This window comes from Balaenoptera musculus, chromosome 16 (genome assembly GCF_009873245.2).
Source record: "Balaenoptera musculus isolate JJ_BM4_2016_0621 chromosome 16, mBalMus1.pri.v3, whole genome shotgun sequence".
Classification (NCBI taxonomy): Eukaryota; Metazoa; Chordata; class Mammalia; order Artiodactyla; family Balaenopteridae; genus Balaenoptera; species Balaenoptera musculus.
This window is the reverse complement of record NC_045800.1, coordinates 30,009,253-30,032,765: the sequence shown is the minus strand read 5'-3', so window position 1 is coordinate 30,032,765 and position 23,513 is coordinate 30,009,253. Positions and strand designations below refer to the sequence as shown.

Sequence of the window (23,513 nt, the reverse complement as noted above, 5' to 3'; positions counted from 1 at the left end):
GATGACCTTTGATTTATACCTTTTTTTAAAATGGTTTTGGTCAACCAAACCATTAAGGGCTTACCCTATCAAGCCCTTAATATTCTCTCACAATTGAGGTAGGTCTAATTATTTGCTTTGTTCAGTCGAGGGACACGTGTGTGTGTGTGTGTGTGTGTCCGTGTTTGGTGGTTGGGTGTGCTTTCTCTCTGTACTAAAGCTCCCTCCCTCGCAGCCACATGACAGATGATGACTGCTTCCTGTGCTGCCTAATACGTTGCTGTCCACTCAGTGAACACTGTCACCTGACTTCCATTCCAACCCTGGGGGAAGCTGGATTCACAGAGGAATAGAACCTTCTTACAAAATCTGGAGTATGACTGCAATTTTACTTTTGAAGCACCCGCTTCCCAGAGGAATAGCTAGTGATTGATGCCACTGTCAGAAACCCAGATGCACACACTCATACATCAGCCAGGAAATTACATTAACAGCTTGCCCAGCAGGCCGGCACTGACTCACCCACTTGCTCCCCTCTGGGAGGAGAGGTGATATGAAACCCAGGGCAACAGCAGGGAACAGACAAAGGAAAGGAGTTAGGGGGGATTGGGCTCTCAAATGTCCACCGGGTTTTTTTCCTTCCTCATCATCTGCCGAGGGCAGCAGCCACAGGCTAAGGTCTGTAGTTATTTTGCTACGTGACCAGGATTGTGGGGAGTTATTCATTTGGTGGATTGGGCTCTCAAATGTCCACCGGGTTTTTTCCTTCCTCATCGTCTGCCGAGGGCAGCAGCCACAGGCTAAGGTCGTAGTTATTTGCTACGTGACCAGGATTGTGGGGAGTTATTTCATTTGTCCTGGAAGTGCACTGTCAGCTTGTTCTCATGGTGCATGTACAAGGGTGCATACAGCTCTACACACATACCTTCGTGGCTTATGAGGTCTACATTTTCCTTGGGGTAGAAGTGACCTACCTAGGCTAAGCTCATGCTAGGGTATTTGTCTCTTTGGAGAGCAAGTTAGTGTTGATTCCAGCAGGATGGGGCGCAGAGACTGGTTGTTGCTCAGAAGATGCCTGAAAAATACTGATACCATTAGGGCAGAAGAGTGGAAAGCAGTCCAGCAGGCCTGCTGGTGACTTGTGAGTGTGAGGGGGTTTATCGGTAGCGGCAGGCCAAAGCGGTTGACATTCTTGACCACATAAAGCCCATGGTGACTGGAGGGATGACCAATGTCCGGCCGACCCGCAGGGGGCGGGGGGCTTCAGTTCTGGGAGGGGTCCCATCGTCCACCATCACTAAGGGCTGGCCGTTCAGCTGCACTGACCTACAGTGAGGAAAAACAGCATGGGACTCATTATGCATTGAAAGGAAGCCATCGCAGCAAAGCCTGGGCAGCCTCAGATTGCCCCCGTCTGCTGACCGTGCCCAGCTGGCTATCACTGACTGATACTTACTCTGCCCAGGCTCTCAGCTGGGTGCTTTGATAACACACTCGAACATCCCAGCAATGCTCTGAGGAAGAAACCGTCCTGTCCCATTCTACCTAGAGTGCTTAGATGACCTGCCCAAGGCTATACAGCTTGTAGTCCTGGGAGCCAGGATTTGAACACAGGTAGTCTAGTTCCAGAGATACATCATTTGTTTTGACAAGTTAAATGTCTCTGAGGCAGAAGCTGAAAAGTGTCTCATGTCTATTTTTTTTTCTTTAAATCATAATAGCAGTTCAGTTTGAGTCTTCTACCTAAAGAATTTTCTTCTACCTAAAGTGTGGAATAATGCATAGGCTTAAGGTGACTTCAGAAATTCCTATTTAACTGGCATCTTTCATTAGTTTATTTGAGAGATGAGAGAACTGACATTGTGTCACTTGTCTAGGGCAGTTCTGGAGGAGGACAGAGACTTATGTAACAACCTTCCTTTCTCTAATCTGAGCATGAGTTTCCATATCTAATATTTAATAAATGTTTACATCTTAGAGACACAAAGAAGTAGGTGATAAAGCAGGCATTTGTGATCTCAGTTCGCTTGCTTTTATCCTTCCTGTGTATCAGTCATTTTCAACCCTGAGAAGGACTTAGAGAGCAAAGGGGAACGGCTCATCACCCATCCTAGGCCTGCGGTGCAGAACCCAGACAGTCTCCCAGCTGTTTCTGACGGGGGAGTGACTCGGACAGCCAAGTACCCAGACTGAAGCTCAGTTTTATGGGTCAGTAGAAAAGGCCAGAACCAGGCCACTAGCTGGAAATAAGGCTGTAAGTCACTCTGGAAAATCAGCATTACAGTGATGACTATTTCTGGGCCTTGCCCAGCCTCCAATGTGATAACATTGCAGTGGTATCATCTGAGCTGTGAAGAGAATAAACTGTTAGAAATTGATATAGAGGTCTTGGTTTAGTGTTCCTTCTGTGCTATGAATGACAGGTTTAGAGAGAGATCATTAGACCCCTTGCTCAGTAGAGCCATGAACCCCCAGAGATAACTGCAATGTACACTGCTCCCAGGGGAGAGCTGGGCAGAGAGACAGCTCCAGGCCCGGCCCGACGTGGATCAGTTTGGGCCAGTCCAGATCTGACAGGCCAGGGGGCAGCCCCCCTCTCTTGTTGGTATGACTGAGGAATGAATGAACAAGCAGGGGGCTCCTAGGTGGAGAGCCAGGCCTGCCTCTGGAAGATGTGGAGGTGTGAGAATTGAGATCTAAAGGTCAGTGTTGACCTCACCAAACATGCAAGAACCTTCTGCGACCCTCTCTGGTGAATACAGCGTACTCATTGGAGTGAAGGGCAGGGTGAGGAGAGGGGGTTCAGGTGCAAAAAAAGCCAGGACAGGTCTTCACAGTGTATTTTTATTATTTGGTTCTAGGTGGTGTGAATATCCAACAACCAGACATATGTACTATCAAATACTAGTTCAATAATACTAATTAATCTTTCCAAAGCATACTCAAATTGCCATCACTTGAAAACCTTCAGTGGTCCCTCCTATATATGGAGTTAGGTGCAAGCCCTCCCCCTGAGGAGTTAGGCAACACCCTCTTAGATTCAGATGATCCCAGAGTATTGCCATCTCTGGGTTCTAGGAAGTCAAAACAAAGTGTGAGAAGTAAGCCTTTTCATTTCCATACTAATAATGAGTGGTTATTCTGCAACAGGCTCCATTCTGATTTCCTTATTGGTTGGTTAAAAAGCTGACTCAGGTGTGGTTGGAACCAGGGAGCATGATCGAGATTGTGGACTGATCTCTAATTCCAGGAGCCGGCCACTAACTTCCTAGACGGCTCTGGCAACTCTCTTTACCTCACTTCCCTCAGTTTTGCATCTGTGAGAATATAGGCTATATAGGATGTAGTACGAGCGAAATGAAATAAAAACTGTGAAAGTGCTTGGAAAGCATAGTGAGCCATGTAAGTGGGAGATGGTGTTTTTTGTTGTTACTCTTTTCATTGTCATTCTGGGTAGGTAAACTTCTTGGTCCTTGTACTGCGGCACTGACGAGTTTCATGGCTCCTTTCCTAAAGCCCTCTCTTCCCTTGGCTCCTGTGGTAGTGTTCTCTCTCTCTCTCTGTCTCTGTCTCTGTCTCTCTTTCCCTCCGTTTTCCTCCTTCATTTCTGCATGTTGTTTCCTTTTTGGGGGACTGTTCCCTTATACCTGCCTCTCAGATGCTGGGGTTGCTGGTGCTTGGTCCCGGGACCTCTTTGCTTCTCACACTACATACTCCAGCTGGGTGCTGTTACCAACACCCAGGACTTTAATTACTATCTGCATGTCGATGCTTCCCAAACCTGTATCTCAAGGCTGAATCCTTCTTCTAATTTATATATCTCCACGTGGCTGTTCCACAGGAACTTCATAGCCATGTGTCCAAAGTCAAGATCTTCTCCTCAAACTCTGTCCTTTTCTCTGCCTTTTTATCTTTGGGCTGGTACCACCATCTATAAGATTACCTAAGCCAGAAAGCTGCGGTCATCTGGATCTTCTCCCCCAGGTCCCAGGTATGGAGTCGCTAAATCCAACCAATTCTACCTTTAAATATTTTTCAGGTCTGCTTCTTTCTCTCCCTTCGCTGCTATTATTTTAGTTCAGAGTTTGCCCTGTGACCTATCTCCTTGCCCCTGGCCTTGCCTGCCTCTGCTGTGCTGGCCGCATTGCTGACAGAGACATCTGCTGCTGTCCCTGCTTCAAACTCTCCAACAGCGCCATCCCTTCCACCTTAATCCAGATGATGAAGCCAAGCCCCGGCCACCTCCCCGTCTCAGATGCTGCCAGTGCCCCTTACTCCAGTGCTGCCTGTGGATCACAGACCTCTGGGGGTGGGCTTGGGCTGAGTAGGCAGTCATTGTAAGGACATCATCAGTATATCATGAACAGATCGTTCCCAATGAAAAACAGTTAAATTTTGCCCATAAATGAGGTAGATCTTTCTCAAATGAAAATGTCAGTAGATCCTGATGGGAATAAAATACACCAGTTCATTTTTTAAAAAAGTAAATATTTTTCAAATGTTAATGCCTGTAGACACTTGGGATTAATAAGACACAAGTTCATTTAAAACTGTTATAAAATTCCTAACAGATTTTTTGGGAGGAAGGGGGCATCATGTGCTTTCTTCGAGCGAGAGGTTTTTAAAGGGACAATTACTGCAGTGTGGGAGGGCTGTGACATTTGTTGCCATTACAAAGGAAGCTTGGAACCTGAGGGCACCTTTGCGCCAGCGTGACCAGAGTAAATGACTTGTAGCTCCACTTTGGGCTGTTGTGTGTGGTGCTCCCTCCACCTGGAGCACAGCCAGTCCTCCTCCTCTGCGGGACTAACCGCCCTGGGTCCCTGCAGAGCCTGCTCTCGTGTTGCCCCCTCCGGGGAACCTTCTTTGACCCCTGGGTTAGGAGCCCCAACTCTGGACTCTCTTGTACCCAAAGCTTACATATAACCACCTCACTGAATTGTAGGGACTTACCCACTCTGCCTCTCACTGGGCTGTGAGCTTGGTGGGGAAAGGTATAGTGCCTTTCATCCCTAAATACTCGGTGCCTAACCGAGTGCCATAGAATTGGGATGGAATATTTTCTGAACAAGTGAATGGACTTTTGAGGCGCTTTCACATTATTTCTGGTATTCCTGGACTGAGTTTCTCCAGCTCTAAAGAGGCTCCCTGGAGGTTTGCTGAGTGTCTTTACAGATTTCATTAATGTACCAATTACTCTTGCTCTCAGTGGCCCTGGAGATGTTAGATAAGACCTGAATTATCGCTGATTCTCACAGTCACTCACTAGATACTTATCCCAACTGGACACGTGGCCATTGATCATTGATAGCGTTTTTTCATCCTTAAAAAAGGTCTATATGACCACCTCTTAGCTAAGCCAACATGAGTTAATTTTGTGAGAACTTAAGTCCTCATACATCCTTATCTACAAAGTTCCGTCACTGTAACGATGGACAGTGTGCTTTACCACCTCCATTCTATTTTTCCTGCTTACATTTTAATTTTAATATTTATCCTATTACCCAGTTAAGTCATATCACACTAAATATTACAATTATCTTCCACTCCTATGCGTTGAACAACTTGTAAGTTTGCAAACATAGCATGTTAATGATAAAAATCACTGATTACTGAGCACTGTCTATGCAAAAGGCAGGATGCTGTGATTTATTCTATCACATTTAGTCCTCACAACTACCAACTGAGGCAGGTGTTAGCATCCCTACAGATGAAGACATCAAAGTTTAGAGGGGTCTAAGAGTCACCTAAGTCACATAGCTGGTAAGTGGTAGAGCTGAGATTTGCCCTGCAGCCCCTCACCATAGTCCTATTTGGCCTCCCTTGTGACTGCTAAAAGAGCCCTGTGAGGTACATAGGCAAGTATTATTATTATTATTTTTGTAACTTCACTATTGAGATGAGGTCAGAGAGGTTAGGTGGCCTGGGCAAGGTCACATAGCTAATAGGTGGCTAAGCTCTGTCTTGGATTCAGGCCTCCTGATACCTGTTTCTACTATTTCATGTTGTTCCCCAATTCCAGATGGCACTCACTAGGATCATGTTTCTTTCTTTGAAAACCTTTCTTATCATATTTTCATCACATTCTGGGACCTCCTTCCTGGCCTGTGACTTTACAAACCAAATGCTAAATGATCCAGTCTATGTTGAGCTATTTCTCTTAATTCCCTAGCTGCTGAGGGCTTTTAAATTATCCAAATATTAGGACAACTGAGTTTTTATCACCATCTGTTTTTTCAAGGTCTGAATTGCTTTGTTCCTAAGCTTGTTTTCTTTGCATGCTATTTGAAATGGGATTCAGCGTCTCAATTTGGAGTCAAGCCCTCTGCTTCCCAGGTCTCTGTGGGACCCCCTTGGCTGGGTCACCCTCCTTCCCCCACCACCCGTCTACCATCTCTGGTCTTCATGGCTTATTATGGGTCTTGCTAGCCATGGATGCTGAAGCAAGCTTTCAGCTGTTCTGAGGTCTCAGGGAAGCAAGTCTAGTGAGCATGCTCTTTGCCAGTCTTGAAGATGCTTTGCTGGTCTCTGGCCCGGCCCTGGCTGGACTTTTGTGGGAGCAGAGGCAAGGGAAGCCCGCGTATTATCAGGAACAGCCTGGGGAGCTAGTATCTGGTTTCTGCTGGCATATTTAGGGCCTTGAATTGGACTTAGAGATAACTAGTTCTACCTCAGCCATTTTGAGAAAGTGATTTGCCTTCTGTGAGCTTGGGTTTCCCCATCTGTATGACAGACTAGATGAACCCTAAGATTCTTTCTGGCTCCTACATTTTTCAGGTTGGCTGCCCACAACCTAATAGCTAGCCTGAAGCAGAGTTTAATGCCAAATTCAGAGTGATCCTGCGCAGATAGAAATCTGATCATGACATTCACCTGTCTAAATGCTCAGTAGCTTCCTGCTGATCTTAGAACATTCTCCAAAGTCCTTACAGGACCCCGTGAGCGAGGCCATTTACCTCCATCTGCAGCCCGTAGAGGCCCCTGTAGCTGCTGCCCATTGCAGCTCCCCACCACCTCCCACCTCCTTGCGTTCTGTGTTGCGCTTTCTCCAGTCACAATCTCTCTGTTTTTGTACATGTCACTCTTCTTGGAACCTTCTCCGTACTCCATCCCTGCTTCCAGCCTCCTTTGCCCTGCTAACTCCTACCTGTCCTTCAGGTCAGGTGCCCGCAAAGCACTCCCTGTCACCCAGTACTTCTCCTGTCTCTGCACTCGTCACAGCATTGGGATCGCTGACTGCTTGTCAGCCCCTCCCCTGGTCAGGAAGACCATGTGTCCGCCCTGCTCATCTTGCGCTCTCCTGTCCACTAACCCATATATAGCAGGTGCTCAGTAAAAGAAGGATGGGATATAAATACATGGGCGGACGAACTACAGTCTGGAAGGAAAAGACACCGCGGTAGGAGGACAGACTTGAGTTAGAGCCCACATCTGAGCGTGACGTGTGCAGGCCTAGACATGTCACAGTTGGCTCTGGTCTGGGTTTCTGGATTGTTAAATGCGAGGGAGGGAGGGAGGGAGGGAGGGAAAGCAGGAGTGGGAACAGAAGAGAGGGAGGAAGGAGGAGAGAAGGGAGAAGGTATAATAATCTGAGTAGCGTGGGGCGGGGAGAGTATCAGCTCCCTTTGCTGCTCAGTAACCCGCACCACCTCCTGGCTTCGACTCTGGTGCCAGCGTGCTTCCCCGCGCGCCACTAGAGGGCCCCCTTGCTCTTCACAACGGTGCTGAGAGCGCGCGCGCCGGCCCCCCAGAAGCGGAGCTCCTGCCTCTGCCCCTCCAGCCTGCTCTCCGGTCCCGGCGAGGCCCGGAGACGTGCGCGGCCCTTGGCCTCCTGGAGCAACAAACCGCAGGATCACTCCAGTCCCGACACAAACTTCGTTGCGGTGCACTCGGCACCCCCGCGCCCCCGCAATGTGGCTAATATTAAGGAACCATGCGAGGCCGGGCTGCCATTCCTGCCGGGGGTGCGGCTTCCCGGCTGGCGTGCAGGGGGCGGGGGGCGCCGCGCGACTCGGCGCCTGGCTCTCCTGCCTGGTGGGTCCCGGTGCCCCGCCCTCCCGCCAGCCGCACCTGTGTGCGCTTTACAGGCCCCCGAGGCCCAGCTGCCCCTGGAGGCCCCCTCGCTGAGTTAGGAAGCTGGTGTGTGCAGCTGCCCTGCCCTTCTCCAGCTCAGGGGCAGGTTAGAGCCGGGAGGGAGCCCGGCCGGGTTTGAGGACGGAGGGGCCTTGCTCCATTTCCCTGCTCCGGGAGAGGCTGTGCATCTGGAGTAGCTTAGAGAGGAGGTTCCTTTGAAATGGCCGTGAGTGACGCTACCCGCTGAGGAGGGCTGCTCAGAGGTGGCCGCAGCCGGCTCGTCCCCACTTGCCCAGCTGAAGCCAAAGCTGTAGGATGCTCATGACCCTCTCAGGGGAGCGCCTACTCCTGAGGGGTCATTGGGAGGACTACTTCCTCCCAAGTGTGTCCTGAAGCTTTCTCCTATGTGTTAGGGGATTGTTCTCCTGCTAGGCTAATTGTTCTCATTTCTAAATTTTCAGTGGCACGTGGTTTAGTGCCTTCTTGCGCATGATAATAGTTCAAATTAATGCTTGTCGGGTTCCACTCAGTCAACCTCTCCAGGGGTTCTCATGTGGTTGGTTGGACACTCCAATCCCTTACTCTGCTGTTGTTAAAGAGAGGAGACGAAGTGAAAAATGGAGGTGAACGCTTCCTTTTCCCCTTACCCCTTGAAAAGCCCGCATTTTATATGAAGTTCCTGGCCACTTAGACAATTTGAGGCTGATAAGATCATTTTCCCTATGTCCTGTTCTTTGAGAGCATATTGAAATAATGAGGAGTTTCAATCTAGCTTCTGTATCACTGAACTAGGACTCCTTTATGCAAGCAGAGCTGGGGAATTTTAGGCAAGTTGTTAGGGATGTAAGCTTTTCCTGTTTGCAGTTAGGTTTGGGGGTCATGATTTGATCTGTGTTCTATCCAAGTCTGTGTAATAATGGCTTATGCCATCATGGGATCCTACCACCTGCTTCTAGTGGTTTAAAATAACAGCACACTTGGCAAACAAGGTGAGAGCCCAGCTAAGGAACCTGCATTTACACTGATATTGTTAACTTCCAACAGATGAGGCAGTCATCTGGGGGCACTTTGGGAAGACAGTTTGATTCTGTGACCATCTCAAAGCTCCATGTCATAGGCATATCACACTCAAACCACAATAGGAACCAGCTATTAAAATCATGGAGACTTTACCATGTGGTTAACTCTGTTCCCTCCCATTGTAAAGACTTGGTGCCATGATCACCGACATCCACAAATGGTATGAAAGGGGCATTATTCACAGTCCTACTGTTCTTTGTGTTGTACAAATTCAATTATAACAGATGTAGTCCTTACCCACTATGACAGAAAACACAGAAATATGCAAATGTGTGGTCAGAGGCACTATAATTAACACATTACACAAGGGGAGAGAGAGAAAGAAAATCAAACTTCATGGCCTGGATTTCAAGGCCTTCTGCATTCTGGCACGAATGTATTTTTATGGCCTCTCCCCTCACCTCATAAAGCATCCTCTATTCCAGTCACATGAGACGATATGCTATGGCCCCAAACAAAATGGCCCTTGAACTTTCGTACTTCTAAACCTTTAGTAAGCTCATTCCATTGCCTGGAATCGCCTTCCCTCCAGCATTTCCTAGATGTATGGCTCATCCTTACAGCTCCTGCTCAATGGTCCTCAGCCCTGAGGATTTCCCAGATTCCCAGGTTAGAATTCATCTCTCCCTTCCTTACGCATGCATTCTCCTACATTTACCCTCTGTGGTCGGTCTTGCCTTAAAGAATCCTGTGTGGGGAGGGACCAGGTTCCCCAGTCCTAATTGTGTGGAGCTGGAAGGGGCAGTAGAGGATCAGAAGCATTCTCTTTATTACAGGCAGTCTACAGGTGAGATCAAGAGAGTCAGGTAAAAGGGCAGGCGTGTGTGTGTACAGACAGGTTTTCCATATGTGAGGGTATGAAATAGAGTCCATTAGTCATGTCCAAAATGAGCTCCATTACTGTAAGGTCACGGTTTCCTGGCAACCTATTCAAATATGTTAAACCAAAGGGATAAATAGCTCAGTTTGATCAGATTTTGACAGTGTTCCCTATAACATCAGGTGCACTGGTGTACCCTCAAAAGGGAAAAATAAGATGTCCCGGTGGCACAGGTTCTGCTCCAGGGTCCACAGATGTCAGAGTACAAAGAGTGTGGTGACTCTGAGTTGTTCTAGAGAAGGTGAGTGGGGAGGAGGATAGGCTGTCAAGTGATTGCTGGTGTTTGGCAGCTGGTCCACAGTTTGGTGCTCCAACCCCTTGTCTGAATGAACCACATCCTGTTGTGGGTTCCCGATGCTTGGCAGCCAAAGAAATACTGATTCAAGGCCCTGGCCCTGCTATAGGGATGAGGTGGATTAGGACTTTTCAGTTCCCTGAGGCTTATGTTTGTCCATCACCTAAACCACAGCCTCTGGAGGATGTGGAGAAAGGAGAAGACAAGGACCATTTCTTCTCTGCCCACCAGAACTGCCTATGTATTCTGCTTCCCTGCCCCTCAGTTTAGAATCAACTGCCCAGAAACGTGTTAGCTTTACTCTAAAGTGCTCATTTACCAGGATTTCATCTGGGTCATCTGGAACAGAATGGAAATCTCTGCTTGCAACGAGGGTCCCCAAGTGAGTGGAGCTGGGGTGGAGACACCACAGTATTGATGGACAGCTATGCAGAGAGATTCCAGCTGCTGGGAGTGATCTGGAAGAAAATGTATTCTGGAGCTGAGAGCAAATGAAATCTCTCAGAAAATAACAGTGAGAATGCTGGATTCCTAAACATCTTGGTTTAAGATGTCAGGTCACTGTAAAATATAAAAGCATTTTATAGTCCTCTAATCTGCACAGAGATCTGTACATTACTAATGGAGTTAAAACAAAACAAACAATAAAACCTTTGGGAACCGTACACATCTTTCCACTTAGTCATAGAGAACTCCCAGGGGCTCCTGGCATGTTCGCACCTTTGGCAAAATGGCTTAGTGCCTGAATGAAGAATAGAATCTGGGTGAAATCAAAGATGCAAATCAGCTGGAATCTTGTTCCAGCATTTTCTAGAGGGACAATAGTTCTCAACTTTGGCCACATATTTGAATCACCTGGGGAGCTTTAAAAAATACTGGTGTCTGGGTCCCAGCCCAGAGACTTTGATGTAATTGGTCTGGGGTGCAGCTTGGGCACAGGGGTTTTTAAAGATCCCCAGGTAATTCAAAGTGCAGCCATGGTTGATCACCAGGAGCTGATGACGAAAGAGTGGGAATATGTTGGTAGGTGGGGCGGGGGTGGGGGGAACCAAATAGCTTTCTAACCATTACGTTCTGAATTTATTTTGAATAAACAGGTCTTTCCTTACTCTTTTGGAGTACCATGTAAGAGGCCACGTTTTTTAAACTAAAAAAAAGATGTGAGCTTTTCAAAGGCAAATTTTTTGTTGAATAGTGTAGAGTGAGCACTTGTGCTATTTCTGCAGAACTGCTGCATTTAATGTTTTCCCTGTAGTGAGTACTCTGGTGAGTTGGATGAGCTCCTCAATATGTACCAGGGAAGTGTGTGTGTGGCACTTTACAGCAGGAATTCAGAACCAAATCCAATGGAGCATTTGCACAGATAAAAAACTCTGTATTTCTTTAGCACTGAGAAGAAAAAGTGTGCTTTTCTTGAAAGGCAAGGTCGCTAAAGCCATTTAGATTCCTCTCAAGTCTTGGGCTGTGTCACAGACACAGACAAAGAGCAGTTCAAGCTCTCTTCAGGCAGAAGGCACTAAGGGGGTTAAATATATCATTCAGTATCCTCACTATATTTTCCAGGTATGTATATAATTAGTTACTTAGATAATGCTGTATGCATTGCTTATAGCTACTATCTCTTTAGGAGCCACCCAAAACCCTCAAATGAGCACAAGAGTGAAAAGAATCCAAACTCCTCTAAGTCTTGTTGAGTAAGCGTACATTGAGTAAAAATTGGAAGGCTTATTTCTCTACACTTTTACTTCTCCTTATTTTTTCTACAGACTGACTCTGAGCCTTAAGTATAAGAATTCTTATAAATACATATAGTCATATATATTTATATTTATACTTTCACAGCATCTATTTCAGACTTTCTGAACTGGAACACTAACTTGAACTTTGCTGGTTAGAAGTACCACCTTCCTGTTCGCCTTCGACCATTTCATAAATCTCCCCAATCCCAGGCATCTCTCTTGCCTCTCCTTGCTCCCAGCCTCTGCGGCTCCTCTGTTCCTCTGAGGGGCTCTGAGTGGCCTTTCAAAAGGCCTGCAGGTGATGTGGTTACATGTGCAACAGCAGGGCCTTTTCCTCCAGGAAAAAGAGGTCTCCATCATCTTTTTTTCTGACATTTTAAAAATGGCATCTGAAGCCCTGCAGAGGTTAACAGGTTTCCTCACACACTCTCAGCTTAAAAAGCACTATTGATGTTCCTTACCTCTTACAGAACATCAAAGCAAATTCCAAACGCATTAAAGAAATGAATGTAACAAATGAAACAAAAAAGAAACTAGGAGAAAATAAAGATATGTATTTATCTGATTTCAGGAATATAAGTAGACAACCATATAAATGGAAAGAAGGAACCACAAAGCAAAAGATAGATTTAACTGTATAAAAAGGGAACACTTCTGTATGTCAAGATAATACCCTAAAAATGAAATAGTTGGAAAAATAGCAAATAAAATGCTGAGGAAAATATTTCAACACATATGATAGGTAGCAAAGGGGAAATTGCCTTATATTAGAAAAAACTTACAAATCATTAATAAAGTGGATAACAGCCCAATAGAAAAATAAACAAAGGGGATGTAGAAAACTCACAAAAGCAATAAAATGCTAATAGATGCAAAAATTTCAACCTCACTAATACTTAAAGAATACAACTTAACATAATAATACTGTTATTCATTATGAGGTTGGAAAAGATTTTAAAATATTACTGTTGTGTTGCTGAGGTAAATTGTAAGAACAAAATGTTCACATTTCCTAGTCCTTCTCAGACCTCCACAACTAAGCTTGTCTGAGGTAAGAAAATTGAACAGTTAATCATGTGAGATAAGTTTATATAACTCAATGGATTCCAAGGTGAACAGACAGTGAGTGATCAGAGAACCTGCTATTTGAGGAATGGCTGAAGAAGGTGAGAGTGTTTAGCTTGGAGACTAGAACTCTAAGGGAACACATATTGGAAAATTGTTACAAGGACGGTATAGATTTACTCTGCTTAATTTTTCTAAAGCAAGGATAGAAATGGGAAGAAAACACCCTTTGGCCACAAGTAAGGAGGATCTTTCCTACAATAAGACCTGTCTAGTCCTGAAGTGGGCCAACTCATGAGATGAAGAGTCTTATCAAACAGAAGCTGACGGGCTTTTTGTCAGGGATGTTATAGAAGAAACTTCTTGATCTCTAAGAGTACTTCCAAAATTTTCCTCTATAAAGTCATCTTTTAATAACTTTAGAACTTTTATAGAGTGGTTTATTTTAAGAAGAAACTAATTTAAATGATCCCAGACAAGTGAGGATAATGGAAACCTGCAGGGAGTACATCTGGTCGACCAGAGTTCAAAAACTCCAAGTACCAACTAATATCAGCAGTATAGAACTTGAACACTTAGATGTCTTGAATCTGCTGAGATATATGGAGTAATGGCCCCTTCAGTCCCAGAAGACAGGTCTTCAGGTTTTGTTTCTGAGTGAGAATTCTTGGTATAGAATTCTTAAGGTTAAGGCTTTTCCTAAAGCTCCTTTTACCAGATCTGTCCATGTCCCAAAATAAATGTGATGCTTCCCAATATCTGTGGTGGGTCAGGTGGTAGCCAGTTCAGCCCTCAGGACTTTTCATACTAGCCAAGCTCTGAATCTGGAGATGAAGTATCATAATGTGGTCTGTTCCAACAGGGACATGAAGATATTTTTAAAGTCTTAGCACCTGGGAGTTATTCAGTATTTTCAGAACCTATCTGTTTGGCTAACATCAAATGACACCTCTCTAAAGGCATGCAGTTAGATGCCAATGTTTTCCTTTGATATAGGATTTAATGAGGCTGAAATCAAAGCAAAAGTTATATCCCAGAGAGATGGAAAAAACAAGCAGTACATAGAGAAAGAAGAAAAAGATGTTCATTTCTTCACAGAACAGGCAATAAGATTCTTGGTTTATAGGAGGCTTGAAGTTCTTTCAGCTAAAATCATGGCAGCTGAAGGAGAGGCTCATGCAGATATGAAATTTAAACATTTAATATGAAACCTATTAGCCCCAAAGCAGAAATATTCTGCACCTCTCTCATGGCACCACCCACAGTCTGCTTCCTGTTTGTTTTTTTGCTTCTAATAATAGAGATGAACTTTTTGAGGGCAGAGAACTCAGAATCCCTTTCCCCTCCAAACATGCCTATTAAATAGCTCTTGAAGGTCAGGTGATGACGTGGCCTGGCATTAGGACAATCAAGAGACATTCTGATCTGAAACATCACATTAAACTTTATGTTCAGACTTTTTTCCTAATTTGTCTACTTGGGTTTCCCGAGTTCTTATTAATTATGGGACCACGATTCATTAAGAATTTAGCCAGATTAATTGCCACTGAAAGTTAGAGTACTGAAGAGGAAGAGTTATGTCTGGCACAAAGTAGGATCTCAATCAAGTTGATGAATGGATGAAGATACATACTCTCCAGTTTCCCTGGGAATCCTCCCATGACAGCATCTTTCCCTCTGAGGGTGGGCTCCATTAGGTTTAGGGGATCTGGCAGTGTCTGTGTGCATGGTGTCAGAATATAAAATGCTGAGATTGATTTTTAGAGACCTCAAGTTAAACCAACTTACAGGCACTCCTGGTATTTAATAATCCTTTTGTTTGAGAAGAGCATAGAAGAAACAGAAGGGAATTCCCTGATTTTGCTGAGAAAAAAAATGGTTTTCCCTAAAATTCTGTGATTGGGAAATGGAATCTTAGAAGCAGCTCAAAGAAGAACTTTTACAGAGGATCTGAAATTAGGACTTGTGAAGAAAAGTTAATGGAAAAGGGATGAGTTAGCCTAAAGAAGAGAAAACTGGTGGGTCACCTAATACTTTTCAAATATATTCATAATGTATCATGAATACATAATACATTGTATTCTTAAGCCTAAGATGAAATGAACTCAGACAGTATCATGACAGAGCTTGGCTATACATAATGTATATTTTTCAATATCATTATAATTTTACATTACTGGACTCTTAGGGTAGCACAGTGTTGAAGAAAGTGCAGTGGACTCGGGGTCAGGAGAACTGGATGCTAGGTACTTTCTAGCTCTGTCACTTAATAGTTGTGTGACTCTTGAATGAGTCACTTAGTGCCCTAAAATTCAGTTTCTTCAACTCTAAAATGCTTCATGGTGCTGTTTATTATATATAAAGTCCCAGCCACAGGCACGGTCGGCCCCAGTGTTCCTATAAAATTAAATGTTCAGACAGGATTGAAACTGTGAGCACTCCTTCCCTAGAGGTCTTTAGATATAGAGCATCTTCTGGTCCAGATGTCCTAGCCACAGACTGTCTGAGGGCAGGGGAGTGAACCAGACCTCCTCGAAGCATTATTCCACCCCAGGATGCATCAGTGCATCAGAATAGAAGAGCCAGTGTGATGAAAGTTGTTTCCTTCTTTTCCAATTTTTGGATCGTTTCCCCTCCAAACGGAATTGAATATGACACATAGGGAAGAATGCTGGGATCTGATGAGACACCTGCTTCTGGTTTGACTTTCCCCTACAAAGTGAGTCTTCCTGTTTTTTGATGTAAATTGCCTTGTTTGACCCAACTTTATGTTTCTTCTCTGTTTGCTGAAAGACATTGGAGATATTTATGTCTTGGGTAGAGATGATTCCCTAAACGACAATGTTCATTGATTTGTGATCACATGAGGCATTGGGCAGATTCTCTCGTAGACAGTAGAGCTGCCCCAAAGGTGCTCTTAGACTTACCTAGAAGGGGAAATATTACTGTCTTAGGTGTGAATGGTTAGTGTTTCCCCCAGAAAGGTGAGAAAGCAGTGAAAATGACAGGAGAGGGACCTGCAGCTGGAGATTTTTTGGAAGAGAACTAGCCTGGTATAACTACCACTTTCTCTTGTAGCACCAGTTTCTTTGTGTGGCTTTTTGGTGGCTTGAAGAAGCTACTTTTCTGGTGACCATAGAGACAATAGGCTCCAAAAGTGAAGTGGGTGTGGGGGGAGGGAAATGGAAGAGAATAATAGAATTTCAGAGTTTGATGGGAAGCAGTAATCTTTCACCTCAACCTCCCACTGAGTAAGGAATCTTAGAGCACCTCTGAGGTGGCCATGGCCACTCATTCCTTGATTAATAGTCTACCTCCTGAGAAAGCCTGTCCTGTCCTCAGTTAAGCCAGGCATGCCTTTGGAAAATGAGCTCGTTTTGTGGTGGAATCTTTCTCTTTCAAATTGTAGTCTCCGGTTTTCTGACATTTTAGAGGATCCTGGGCCAAATCTGTTTTCTTTCACTTAGCAGCCCTTTGAATATCTGAAGAAAGTCCTCACAACTTACCTTATTTTTCTTGTCTAAATTAAATCTCCCCATTTTCTTCAGCCATCTTTGAAGAATATATATTCCAGACACAGAATACCCTTCTCTGGTACACACTGCAGTTTTCTAAAAGTTTCCCTTCTTCTGTCCCATAGGGTATAGGGCACCCACCTTCTGTCTGGTTCCCAGAGTGAGAACTATCTCTTACATAAAGAGTTGAGACTTGAGTGGTGGGTCTTATGACTGGTTCACTCACTGATATCAGAAACAGGAACCTTCACTGTGGACCCAGATGTCTGGACTATGCCTGATGAGTGGCCTCAAAGGTGCTTCCTGTACAATACCTAACATCCCTGAGCCCCAAGTTCACATGCAGCTACCCTTTCAGAGATCTGAACTATTTCCAACCCTGATGGCAACTCTAAGAGAAGGAGAATTACCCCATGTTCTCTACCCATCAAAAAAGTTTGCCGGTATCTCCCTAATCTTAAAACCCCAGGCCAAAAGGACCAACTGGTGGCTTGAATGGCACACTGATCTGCTTTATAGCCTCTTCCTGGTTCCTAAAGACAGAAGCAGTTACAGGTTCCCAGAGCTTTCCATCCTCTTCTGAACTGACATGGCTTCAGGCTACAGCAAGGAATTAGCAGGCACAGAACACAGAATCTGGCCCCAGAGGTTTATAAAAGAGAGAAGGAGACACCAAAGGCTGAAATCACTTCCTAGCACTTCCTTTCATCCTTTCCTGCAGATTCTGCTGCACCAAAACCACACTCTTCCTGTGAGACCCCCATCCCAGAACCATGGAGGGCTCCTGCTCTTACTAGCAGTCACTGAGCGGGAGAGTGGGATGTGCCACTGAGCGCGTGCACGGCAGCCCCTGTGCGGCAGCTTACAGTCAGAGATGGCTCAGCACATTCTCTCTAGAATGAGAGAGGTGTGGAATCAGCAGTAGTTCACAGGAAGAGGAACAGGCTTGGAGAAATGAGTGAAGGGCCCAGAGTTCCACAGTGAAGTACTGGAAGGAATAGGGCTGGAATCCAGTTCTGTTGACTTCTAATCCAAAACTCTCTTTAATACAATATATGTAAAATCATATGTGTGTGTCTGTATTTATACTTCTATATGTATGTGTATGCATGGATGTGTGAAATTTTCATTTGTAGAAGGCTTCATTTCACCCATATGCTCTAATTTGATTCTCACAATAACCCCACTTGACAGGTAAGGGAGCTGAGGTCACACAGGTAAATGGTAGCCGCTGGATTCATATCCAGGCTTCCGGGTTCCAGCTCCCTCCTCTTCTAATTGCATCACATTGCTATATGATTTCAGTGGGTGTTACCAAATTCCTCTTCAGGACCCCTGTGGAATGAAATTCTCTTTTTCCCTGTCCTTCTCTGACGTTGTCAACAAAGCCAGAACATAGCTCCTCACCAAGATGGTGACAAGGTTAGATGCATGAGAGCATAATTGGAAATGCAGCATATCGGTAAGCCAGTGAGAGTCACTTCAGTCACTCTAAAGAACACGTATAAGCAGGACAGGGGCCAAGGTGTGGCCAGGTTCAAACATCAGAGCTGTGATCCTGAAGGCAGGGACATAGAGTTGGGTAAATAGGGTTAGAGGCCTGTGCCCTTGGTTGATGGAGAAACAAGCTCATAAAATGGTGCCACCCTGGACCATCATTTCCTCACATTTCATGGTTTTGCATTTATGCAGTTCTTATGTCTTCTTATCATAATCTTAACAAATGTCTTATCCACACATTATCTTAAAAGTCTGAGAAGATGCCACTTTTGAAGAACATTCTTAGAGCAGTTGTTCCCCTCTTCGTCCCCAACCGGCTAGAGTTCTGAGTTGGGAAAAGGAAGGCAATGGGCATTTACTGAGCGTTTACTATGTGTCAGGAACTTTACGTAGATGACTTCATTTACTTCTCTTCACAGGAGAAGTTTTACAGTTGAAGAAACTGAGGCTCATAGAGATGATGTAACTTGCCTCAGGACACAGCCAACAAGTGGTAGAGCTGGGATTGACACCTCAGCCTGTTAGACTAAGGCATTTGGTCGGTTCCTTCCACGTGGCACACGTGGTCTTCCTGACATTGGGCAGGCTCAGCTCCTAATACCTTGGGTTCTAGAGGACCCTGAACTGTCACAATCACTGCTGAGGAGTCAGTCCCTTTGCCAGACGTGACTTTGTGAGTCATTACTGAATGGCAGTGGGAGACTTAAACATACGGGCCTCAGAAGATCAGACCAGGATGAGAATTTTAGAGCCGGAAGGGACCTTACCAAATATATAGCAACTCTTGAATTTTGCAGATGAGGAAACTGAGGCCTAGGGGTTAGGATTAAAGGATTTGCCCAGGTTATTTAGTGAACCAGAACCGAGTCTCCTGCCTAGAATGAAGACCAGGAACTCAGCACACCAGTCATGAACTACTGGGAAATGGAGAGAGGGGATAAAATGCTCACGGGAGTTCTGCTGGGATAGATAGGATTGAGGGGAAAGAAAAGTGGGAGCAATGTACTTATAGCCAGAAAAAAGAGCCAGTATGTGAAACAAGACTGAATACAGATCTAGCGTGGGCTAAAGAGGCTCACTATGTGACTTCCCAGATTGTGTTTTGTTCCCATTGCATACAGTTGGAAACCAAATGCAAGCCACCAAGGTTGCAGTGAAACAGCAAACAATTATAGCGCAAATAGTTGTGGGCAGCTGTGGGAACACAAGCCACCTGCTCCAAGTTTATAGCTTTGTTAAACTTGGTAAACATTAAAAATGGAATGGGAGCGCTCCCAGTTTGTACAGTATCCCATACCCTTCCTGGGAGGTCTTCCTCCAGGATGGGGTGGCTGAGAGCTGCTTTCTGTGTTGCCAAAATCTCTAGAAGAGACTGAGGGAGGTAGAGTATCACAGAATCATACACTTACAGAGTTTGAAGAGACTACAGAGCCCCCAGAATATAATTTCTCTCCTAATATTCAGATAAGGAAACTGAGTTCCAGAGAGGTGATGTGCCCAAAGCTATAAAGTTAGGGGCAGAACTGACTCTTTTTTTATTCTTACAGTGATTTTATTTTATTTATTTCTCCAGGGTTTTATTTACATTTATTTTTTATTAAATTAAAAATTAATCCAAATTAACCCCAAATTAAATATTTTAATTAAATCCAAATTTTTAATTCATTAGAACTGACTCCTGATCTCTGAACTTCTGATCCTTTGTCCAGCGCTCCTTCCTTTAAGCCCCACAAGGTTTGTAGATGGAGACAAACAGGGAGTTACAGCATTACAGAATGTTACAGCTGGAATGGATGTGGTTCTTAACTACCACTGTTTTTGGTTGTCACATGACTGGGGGGCTATTAGCATTTAATGGGTAGGGACCAAGGATGCTAAATAGCTTAAACTGTGATCATCCTGCATAATGAAGAATCCTGTGGTCCAGAATCGAAGAGTGCCCTTGTTGAGATATATTTTGTCCATCGTTTGACTTCATGGTTGGGGACTCTAAGCCTAGAGACAGGGAGGGGCTTGACCAGGGTCCTAAAGGGAGTAAGCAGTCCTTGAGTGAATTAGCAGCAGCCTTGGTGCCCTCAGCAAAGCGGCACTCCAGCTCCCTCCACACCCAGCTCCTGCTGCACTCGCTCCTAAGCTATTTCCGGCTCGGCACTTACTTGGACTTCAGGCCCTCCTGTCCATAGGGCTGCAGTAGGTACTGGTGCACAAGCTTGTCCCTGAGAGTCCCGGCCAGTTTAATTTTCTTTCTTGATCGGTGCAAGTTGATGATAAAAAGTGTAATGGACCCTCGAACATAGTTGTGGCTGATATCCAGAGAGAGAGAGAGAGAGAGAGGGAAAGATGGAAACACAGTGGTCTGTTAGATGCTTCTAGATCATTTATAGACTGCACGAAACAGGACTACCCCAGGAAAGGGCACTTATTTTATGGTTCTTGGCCATCCTAGCCCTTCAAAGACAGGAAGGCCTTGATACTGTGGTGTCCTGCAAAGAAGATACCCACTTCCCAGCACACCCCTTTTGTTTTTGTTTAAATGTATTGCAATAATTTTAGAAAACAAAATATCTTTTTCTGAATATGGAAGTAAAATATGCTGATTGGAAAAAAAAAAAGGAAAAATATAGAGAAACACAAAGAAGAAAAAGAAAAATCCCCCATAATCCAAGTGTCTTAAGATATGATACCATTTTGGTAGACAACCTTCCAGTATTTTTTAGTTTATTAATTCAACAAATATTTACTGAGTTCTTTGACACATACATATATATTTCTCAGTTTTTACATAATTGGGATCACATTGTTCACCAGTTTTTTTAGTTCGTGAACATCTTAAACATGCTGCCATGTTATTGTTATTATATATTCTTCACTTATAAAAGAATATTAAGTTCTTCAATCATAGAAATTTATTTAACTAGGCTCCTCCTTTGGGGACTTATGTTGTTTTTAATTTTTTGCCATTATAAATTATGTGATGCAGGACTTCATTTATATAAACTTTTTGCACTTCATGATTATTTCTGATGGATAAAGTGCTGGAAGTTGGAAACACTAGGTCAAAGGGAATGCAGTGTATGATTCCTCACCAGATCTTCTGGTTCATACCCAGTTGGTGCCGCTCTCTGTGGGAAGATTTTTTTGTCCCTGCTCTGTTGAACACTGGAGTGATCACACGATTGGCTTTGGTCAATGCAGGGTGGGTGGACGTGTTAAAACCTCTGGGGCAGAGGCTTAGTAAGCAGCCCATATTTTGCCATGTCTCTTTTCCCTCTGCCAGAAGACTGACAATGTTCTTGACAGAGGCTGCTCTATTGATCTGCATCCTGGGATGAGGACGATGTGGAGCAGAGCTACAGCTGAGCCATGACAGACAAGTAGTGAAAGAGAAATACATTTTCTTATTGAAAGCCATGGAGATTTGGAGGTCCTTCGTTATCAGAGCATAACCTCGTCTATCCTGACTAATATACACATTTTGATAACATTGATGTTATCTAGAAAGCTTGTGTCAGTTTGCTCTGATCACCTATGTATGAGAGCACCCATATCCTCATACCCCTAAGAACACTGGATATTAACCTTTTACAATATCTTTCTCAACCTGAGAGGTGATAATGGGATTTCAATGTCGTATTAATTTGTATTTTTAAAAAATTCACACTGAGGCACAGTATTTTTTTTCATTTGCCTCTTTGCCATTTCATTTCTTCTTTTGTAAACTGACTGTTCATGCCCTTTGCCCATTTTTCTATTGATGTATAAAAACTATTTACTTAAGATAGTGATCCTTTGTTTGCATGTATACTGCAAAATTTTTCCCAGTTTTCTTTGACTGATTCAGTTTGTTTGCATTGTATTCTGATGTATAAAAGTTCAAAACTTCTAGGCAGTCAAATTTATTGACCTTTTTGATTTCTACTTTTGCTGCTTTACCTACCCCATGATTATATAACTATTCACTGTTTTGGAATCCTTTTAAACCAGCACAGGACGTTCAGGAGCCTGAGAGAACTACATGCCTACATGCAAGAGCCTTTTAGCATGTATCAACAAGACTATAATGATTTCCTTCTCTCCTGTAGGAAAAAAGACTTTGTTTCTAAGGGGTCCCTTAGGGCCCCATCTGGATGGGTTAACGAGAGGAAACAGAAAAAATGGCCCCGTCCTGCTTTCAAAGGAGAAGTTCAGAGCAACTCTAAGTCAACTGTGCTCACAGGAAAATATCATTCTCTGCAGAAACAGCACACCTCAGCCTCTGGGTCACTCATCTATGCCTCTAAATGTGCTAATTAAGAGTTGAGTGACCAAGGGCCAGTCATTGTGATCACTTGGATTAAAAAAAAATACAGAATACAGTTTCCAGGTCTCATCCCTTTATTTAATCCATTTGTGATTGGGGTCTGGGAATCAATATTAAAAAAAAATCTTTCCAGGATATTTGGCAGATGAGTTTGGTTTGGGAACCACTTGCCTAGAGCAATCCATTAAGGTTATGAGAAGAATTCCCAGAGTATACCCTTTTGGCTGTGTGTCCGATGAGTTTTCTTGCATCTGTAGGAGGGTACATTATTGCATTCAAGGTTTTTTGGATACCTGAATTGATATTCTGATAAATTATTAAATGACTCTTCTATTTGGTCCCTCCTCCTCTGGTCCTTCTTCTCAATCCCCTGAAGCATGTGAACTAGCTTTTGGAGCCAATGAGTTAGGTCAGAAGAGAATGCCAATTTATTTGCGCAGACTTGTGTCATCAGAGATCTGAAGAAAGATGCTGCTAGCCGATGTTAGCATTTACCAACATTAAAGAACACCAACTATATTCCATAGGTGGGCTTTAAGCTTAGCTTAGCTGTGTGCAAAACTGAGGAAGACATCATTAACTACAGGCACTGCGGGCTTCAGCGTGTGAGCAAAAGCAGGCATGCGTGAGTACCAATTTTCACAGACTGTGGTAAAGCCTTCTGCTAACTCCCATCAAACAACCTTCTCAAAGGCTAGCAGCAGAGGCGGACAGAGCTGCGTGTTTGCATTTAGGAGTTTCTCCTCTGCAGAGCTGGGGCAGAATGAGCCCTTAGAGATCGGAGAGGAGAAGGGAGGGATGTGGGGAAGTGGTGGGTGGGAGGGAGACCTGAAATCACACCATTGCTTCAGGGAAAGCTATCTTTTCAAGCTGCTTGGTGGTGGTCTGATTTCCATTTACACAGTTCCACTGGGGGAGACAAGCCAGTACTGAAAGCCAGCCCAGACACCAACTTACAGAGGCTCTCACAGAGCTCACGGAGCCTCCTCAGGTAGAAACTGGCATTGAAGACCCCCTCGGCCATCCCTTTCCCTGCTTGGCTGATGGGCAAGGACATTAAGCAGAGGCCTTTGGCTGTGAAGACACA

The 23,513-nt window shown here is 44.4% G+C and overlaps 1 protein-coding gene across 3 annotated transcripts in view; it reads right to left on the bottom strand.

Moving 5' to 3' along the window:
- Nucleotides 1–1,136: 1,136 nt before the first annotated feature.
- HPSE2 (heparanase 2 (inactive)) overlaps nt 1,137–23,513 on the bottom strand; it is a 626,127-nt gene continuing 603,750 nt past the window's right edge. For all 3 annotated transcript variants that reach the window (XM_036829640.1, XM_036829641.1, XM_036829642.1), the window contains 2 exons: nt 20,283–20,429; nt 1,137–1,305 (listed from right to left, as the gene is read on the bottom strand). In XM_036829640.1, the coding sequence (XP_036685535.1) occupies nt 1,137–1,305; nt 20,283–20,429 (316 nt within the window). The remainder of the gene's footprint in view (nt 1,306–20,282; nt 20,430–23,513) is intronic.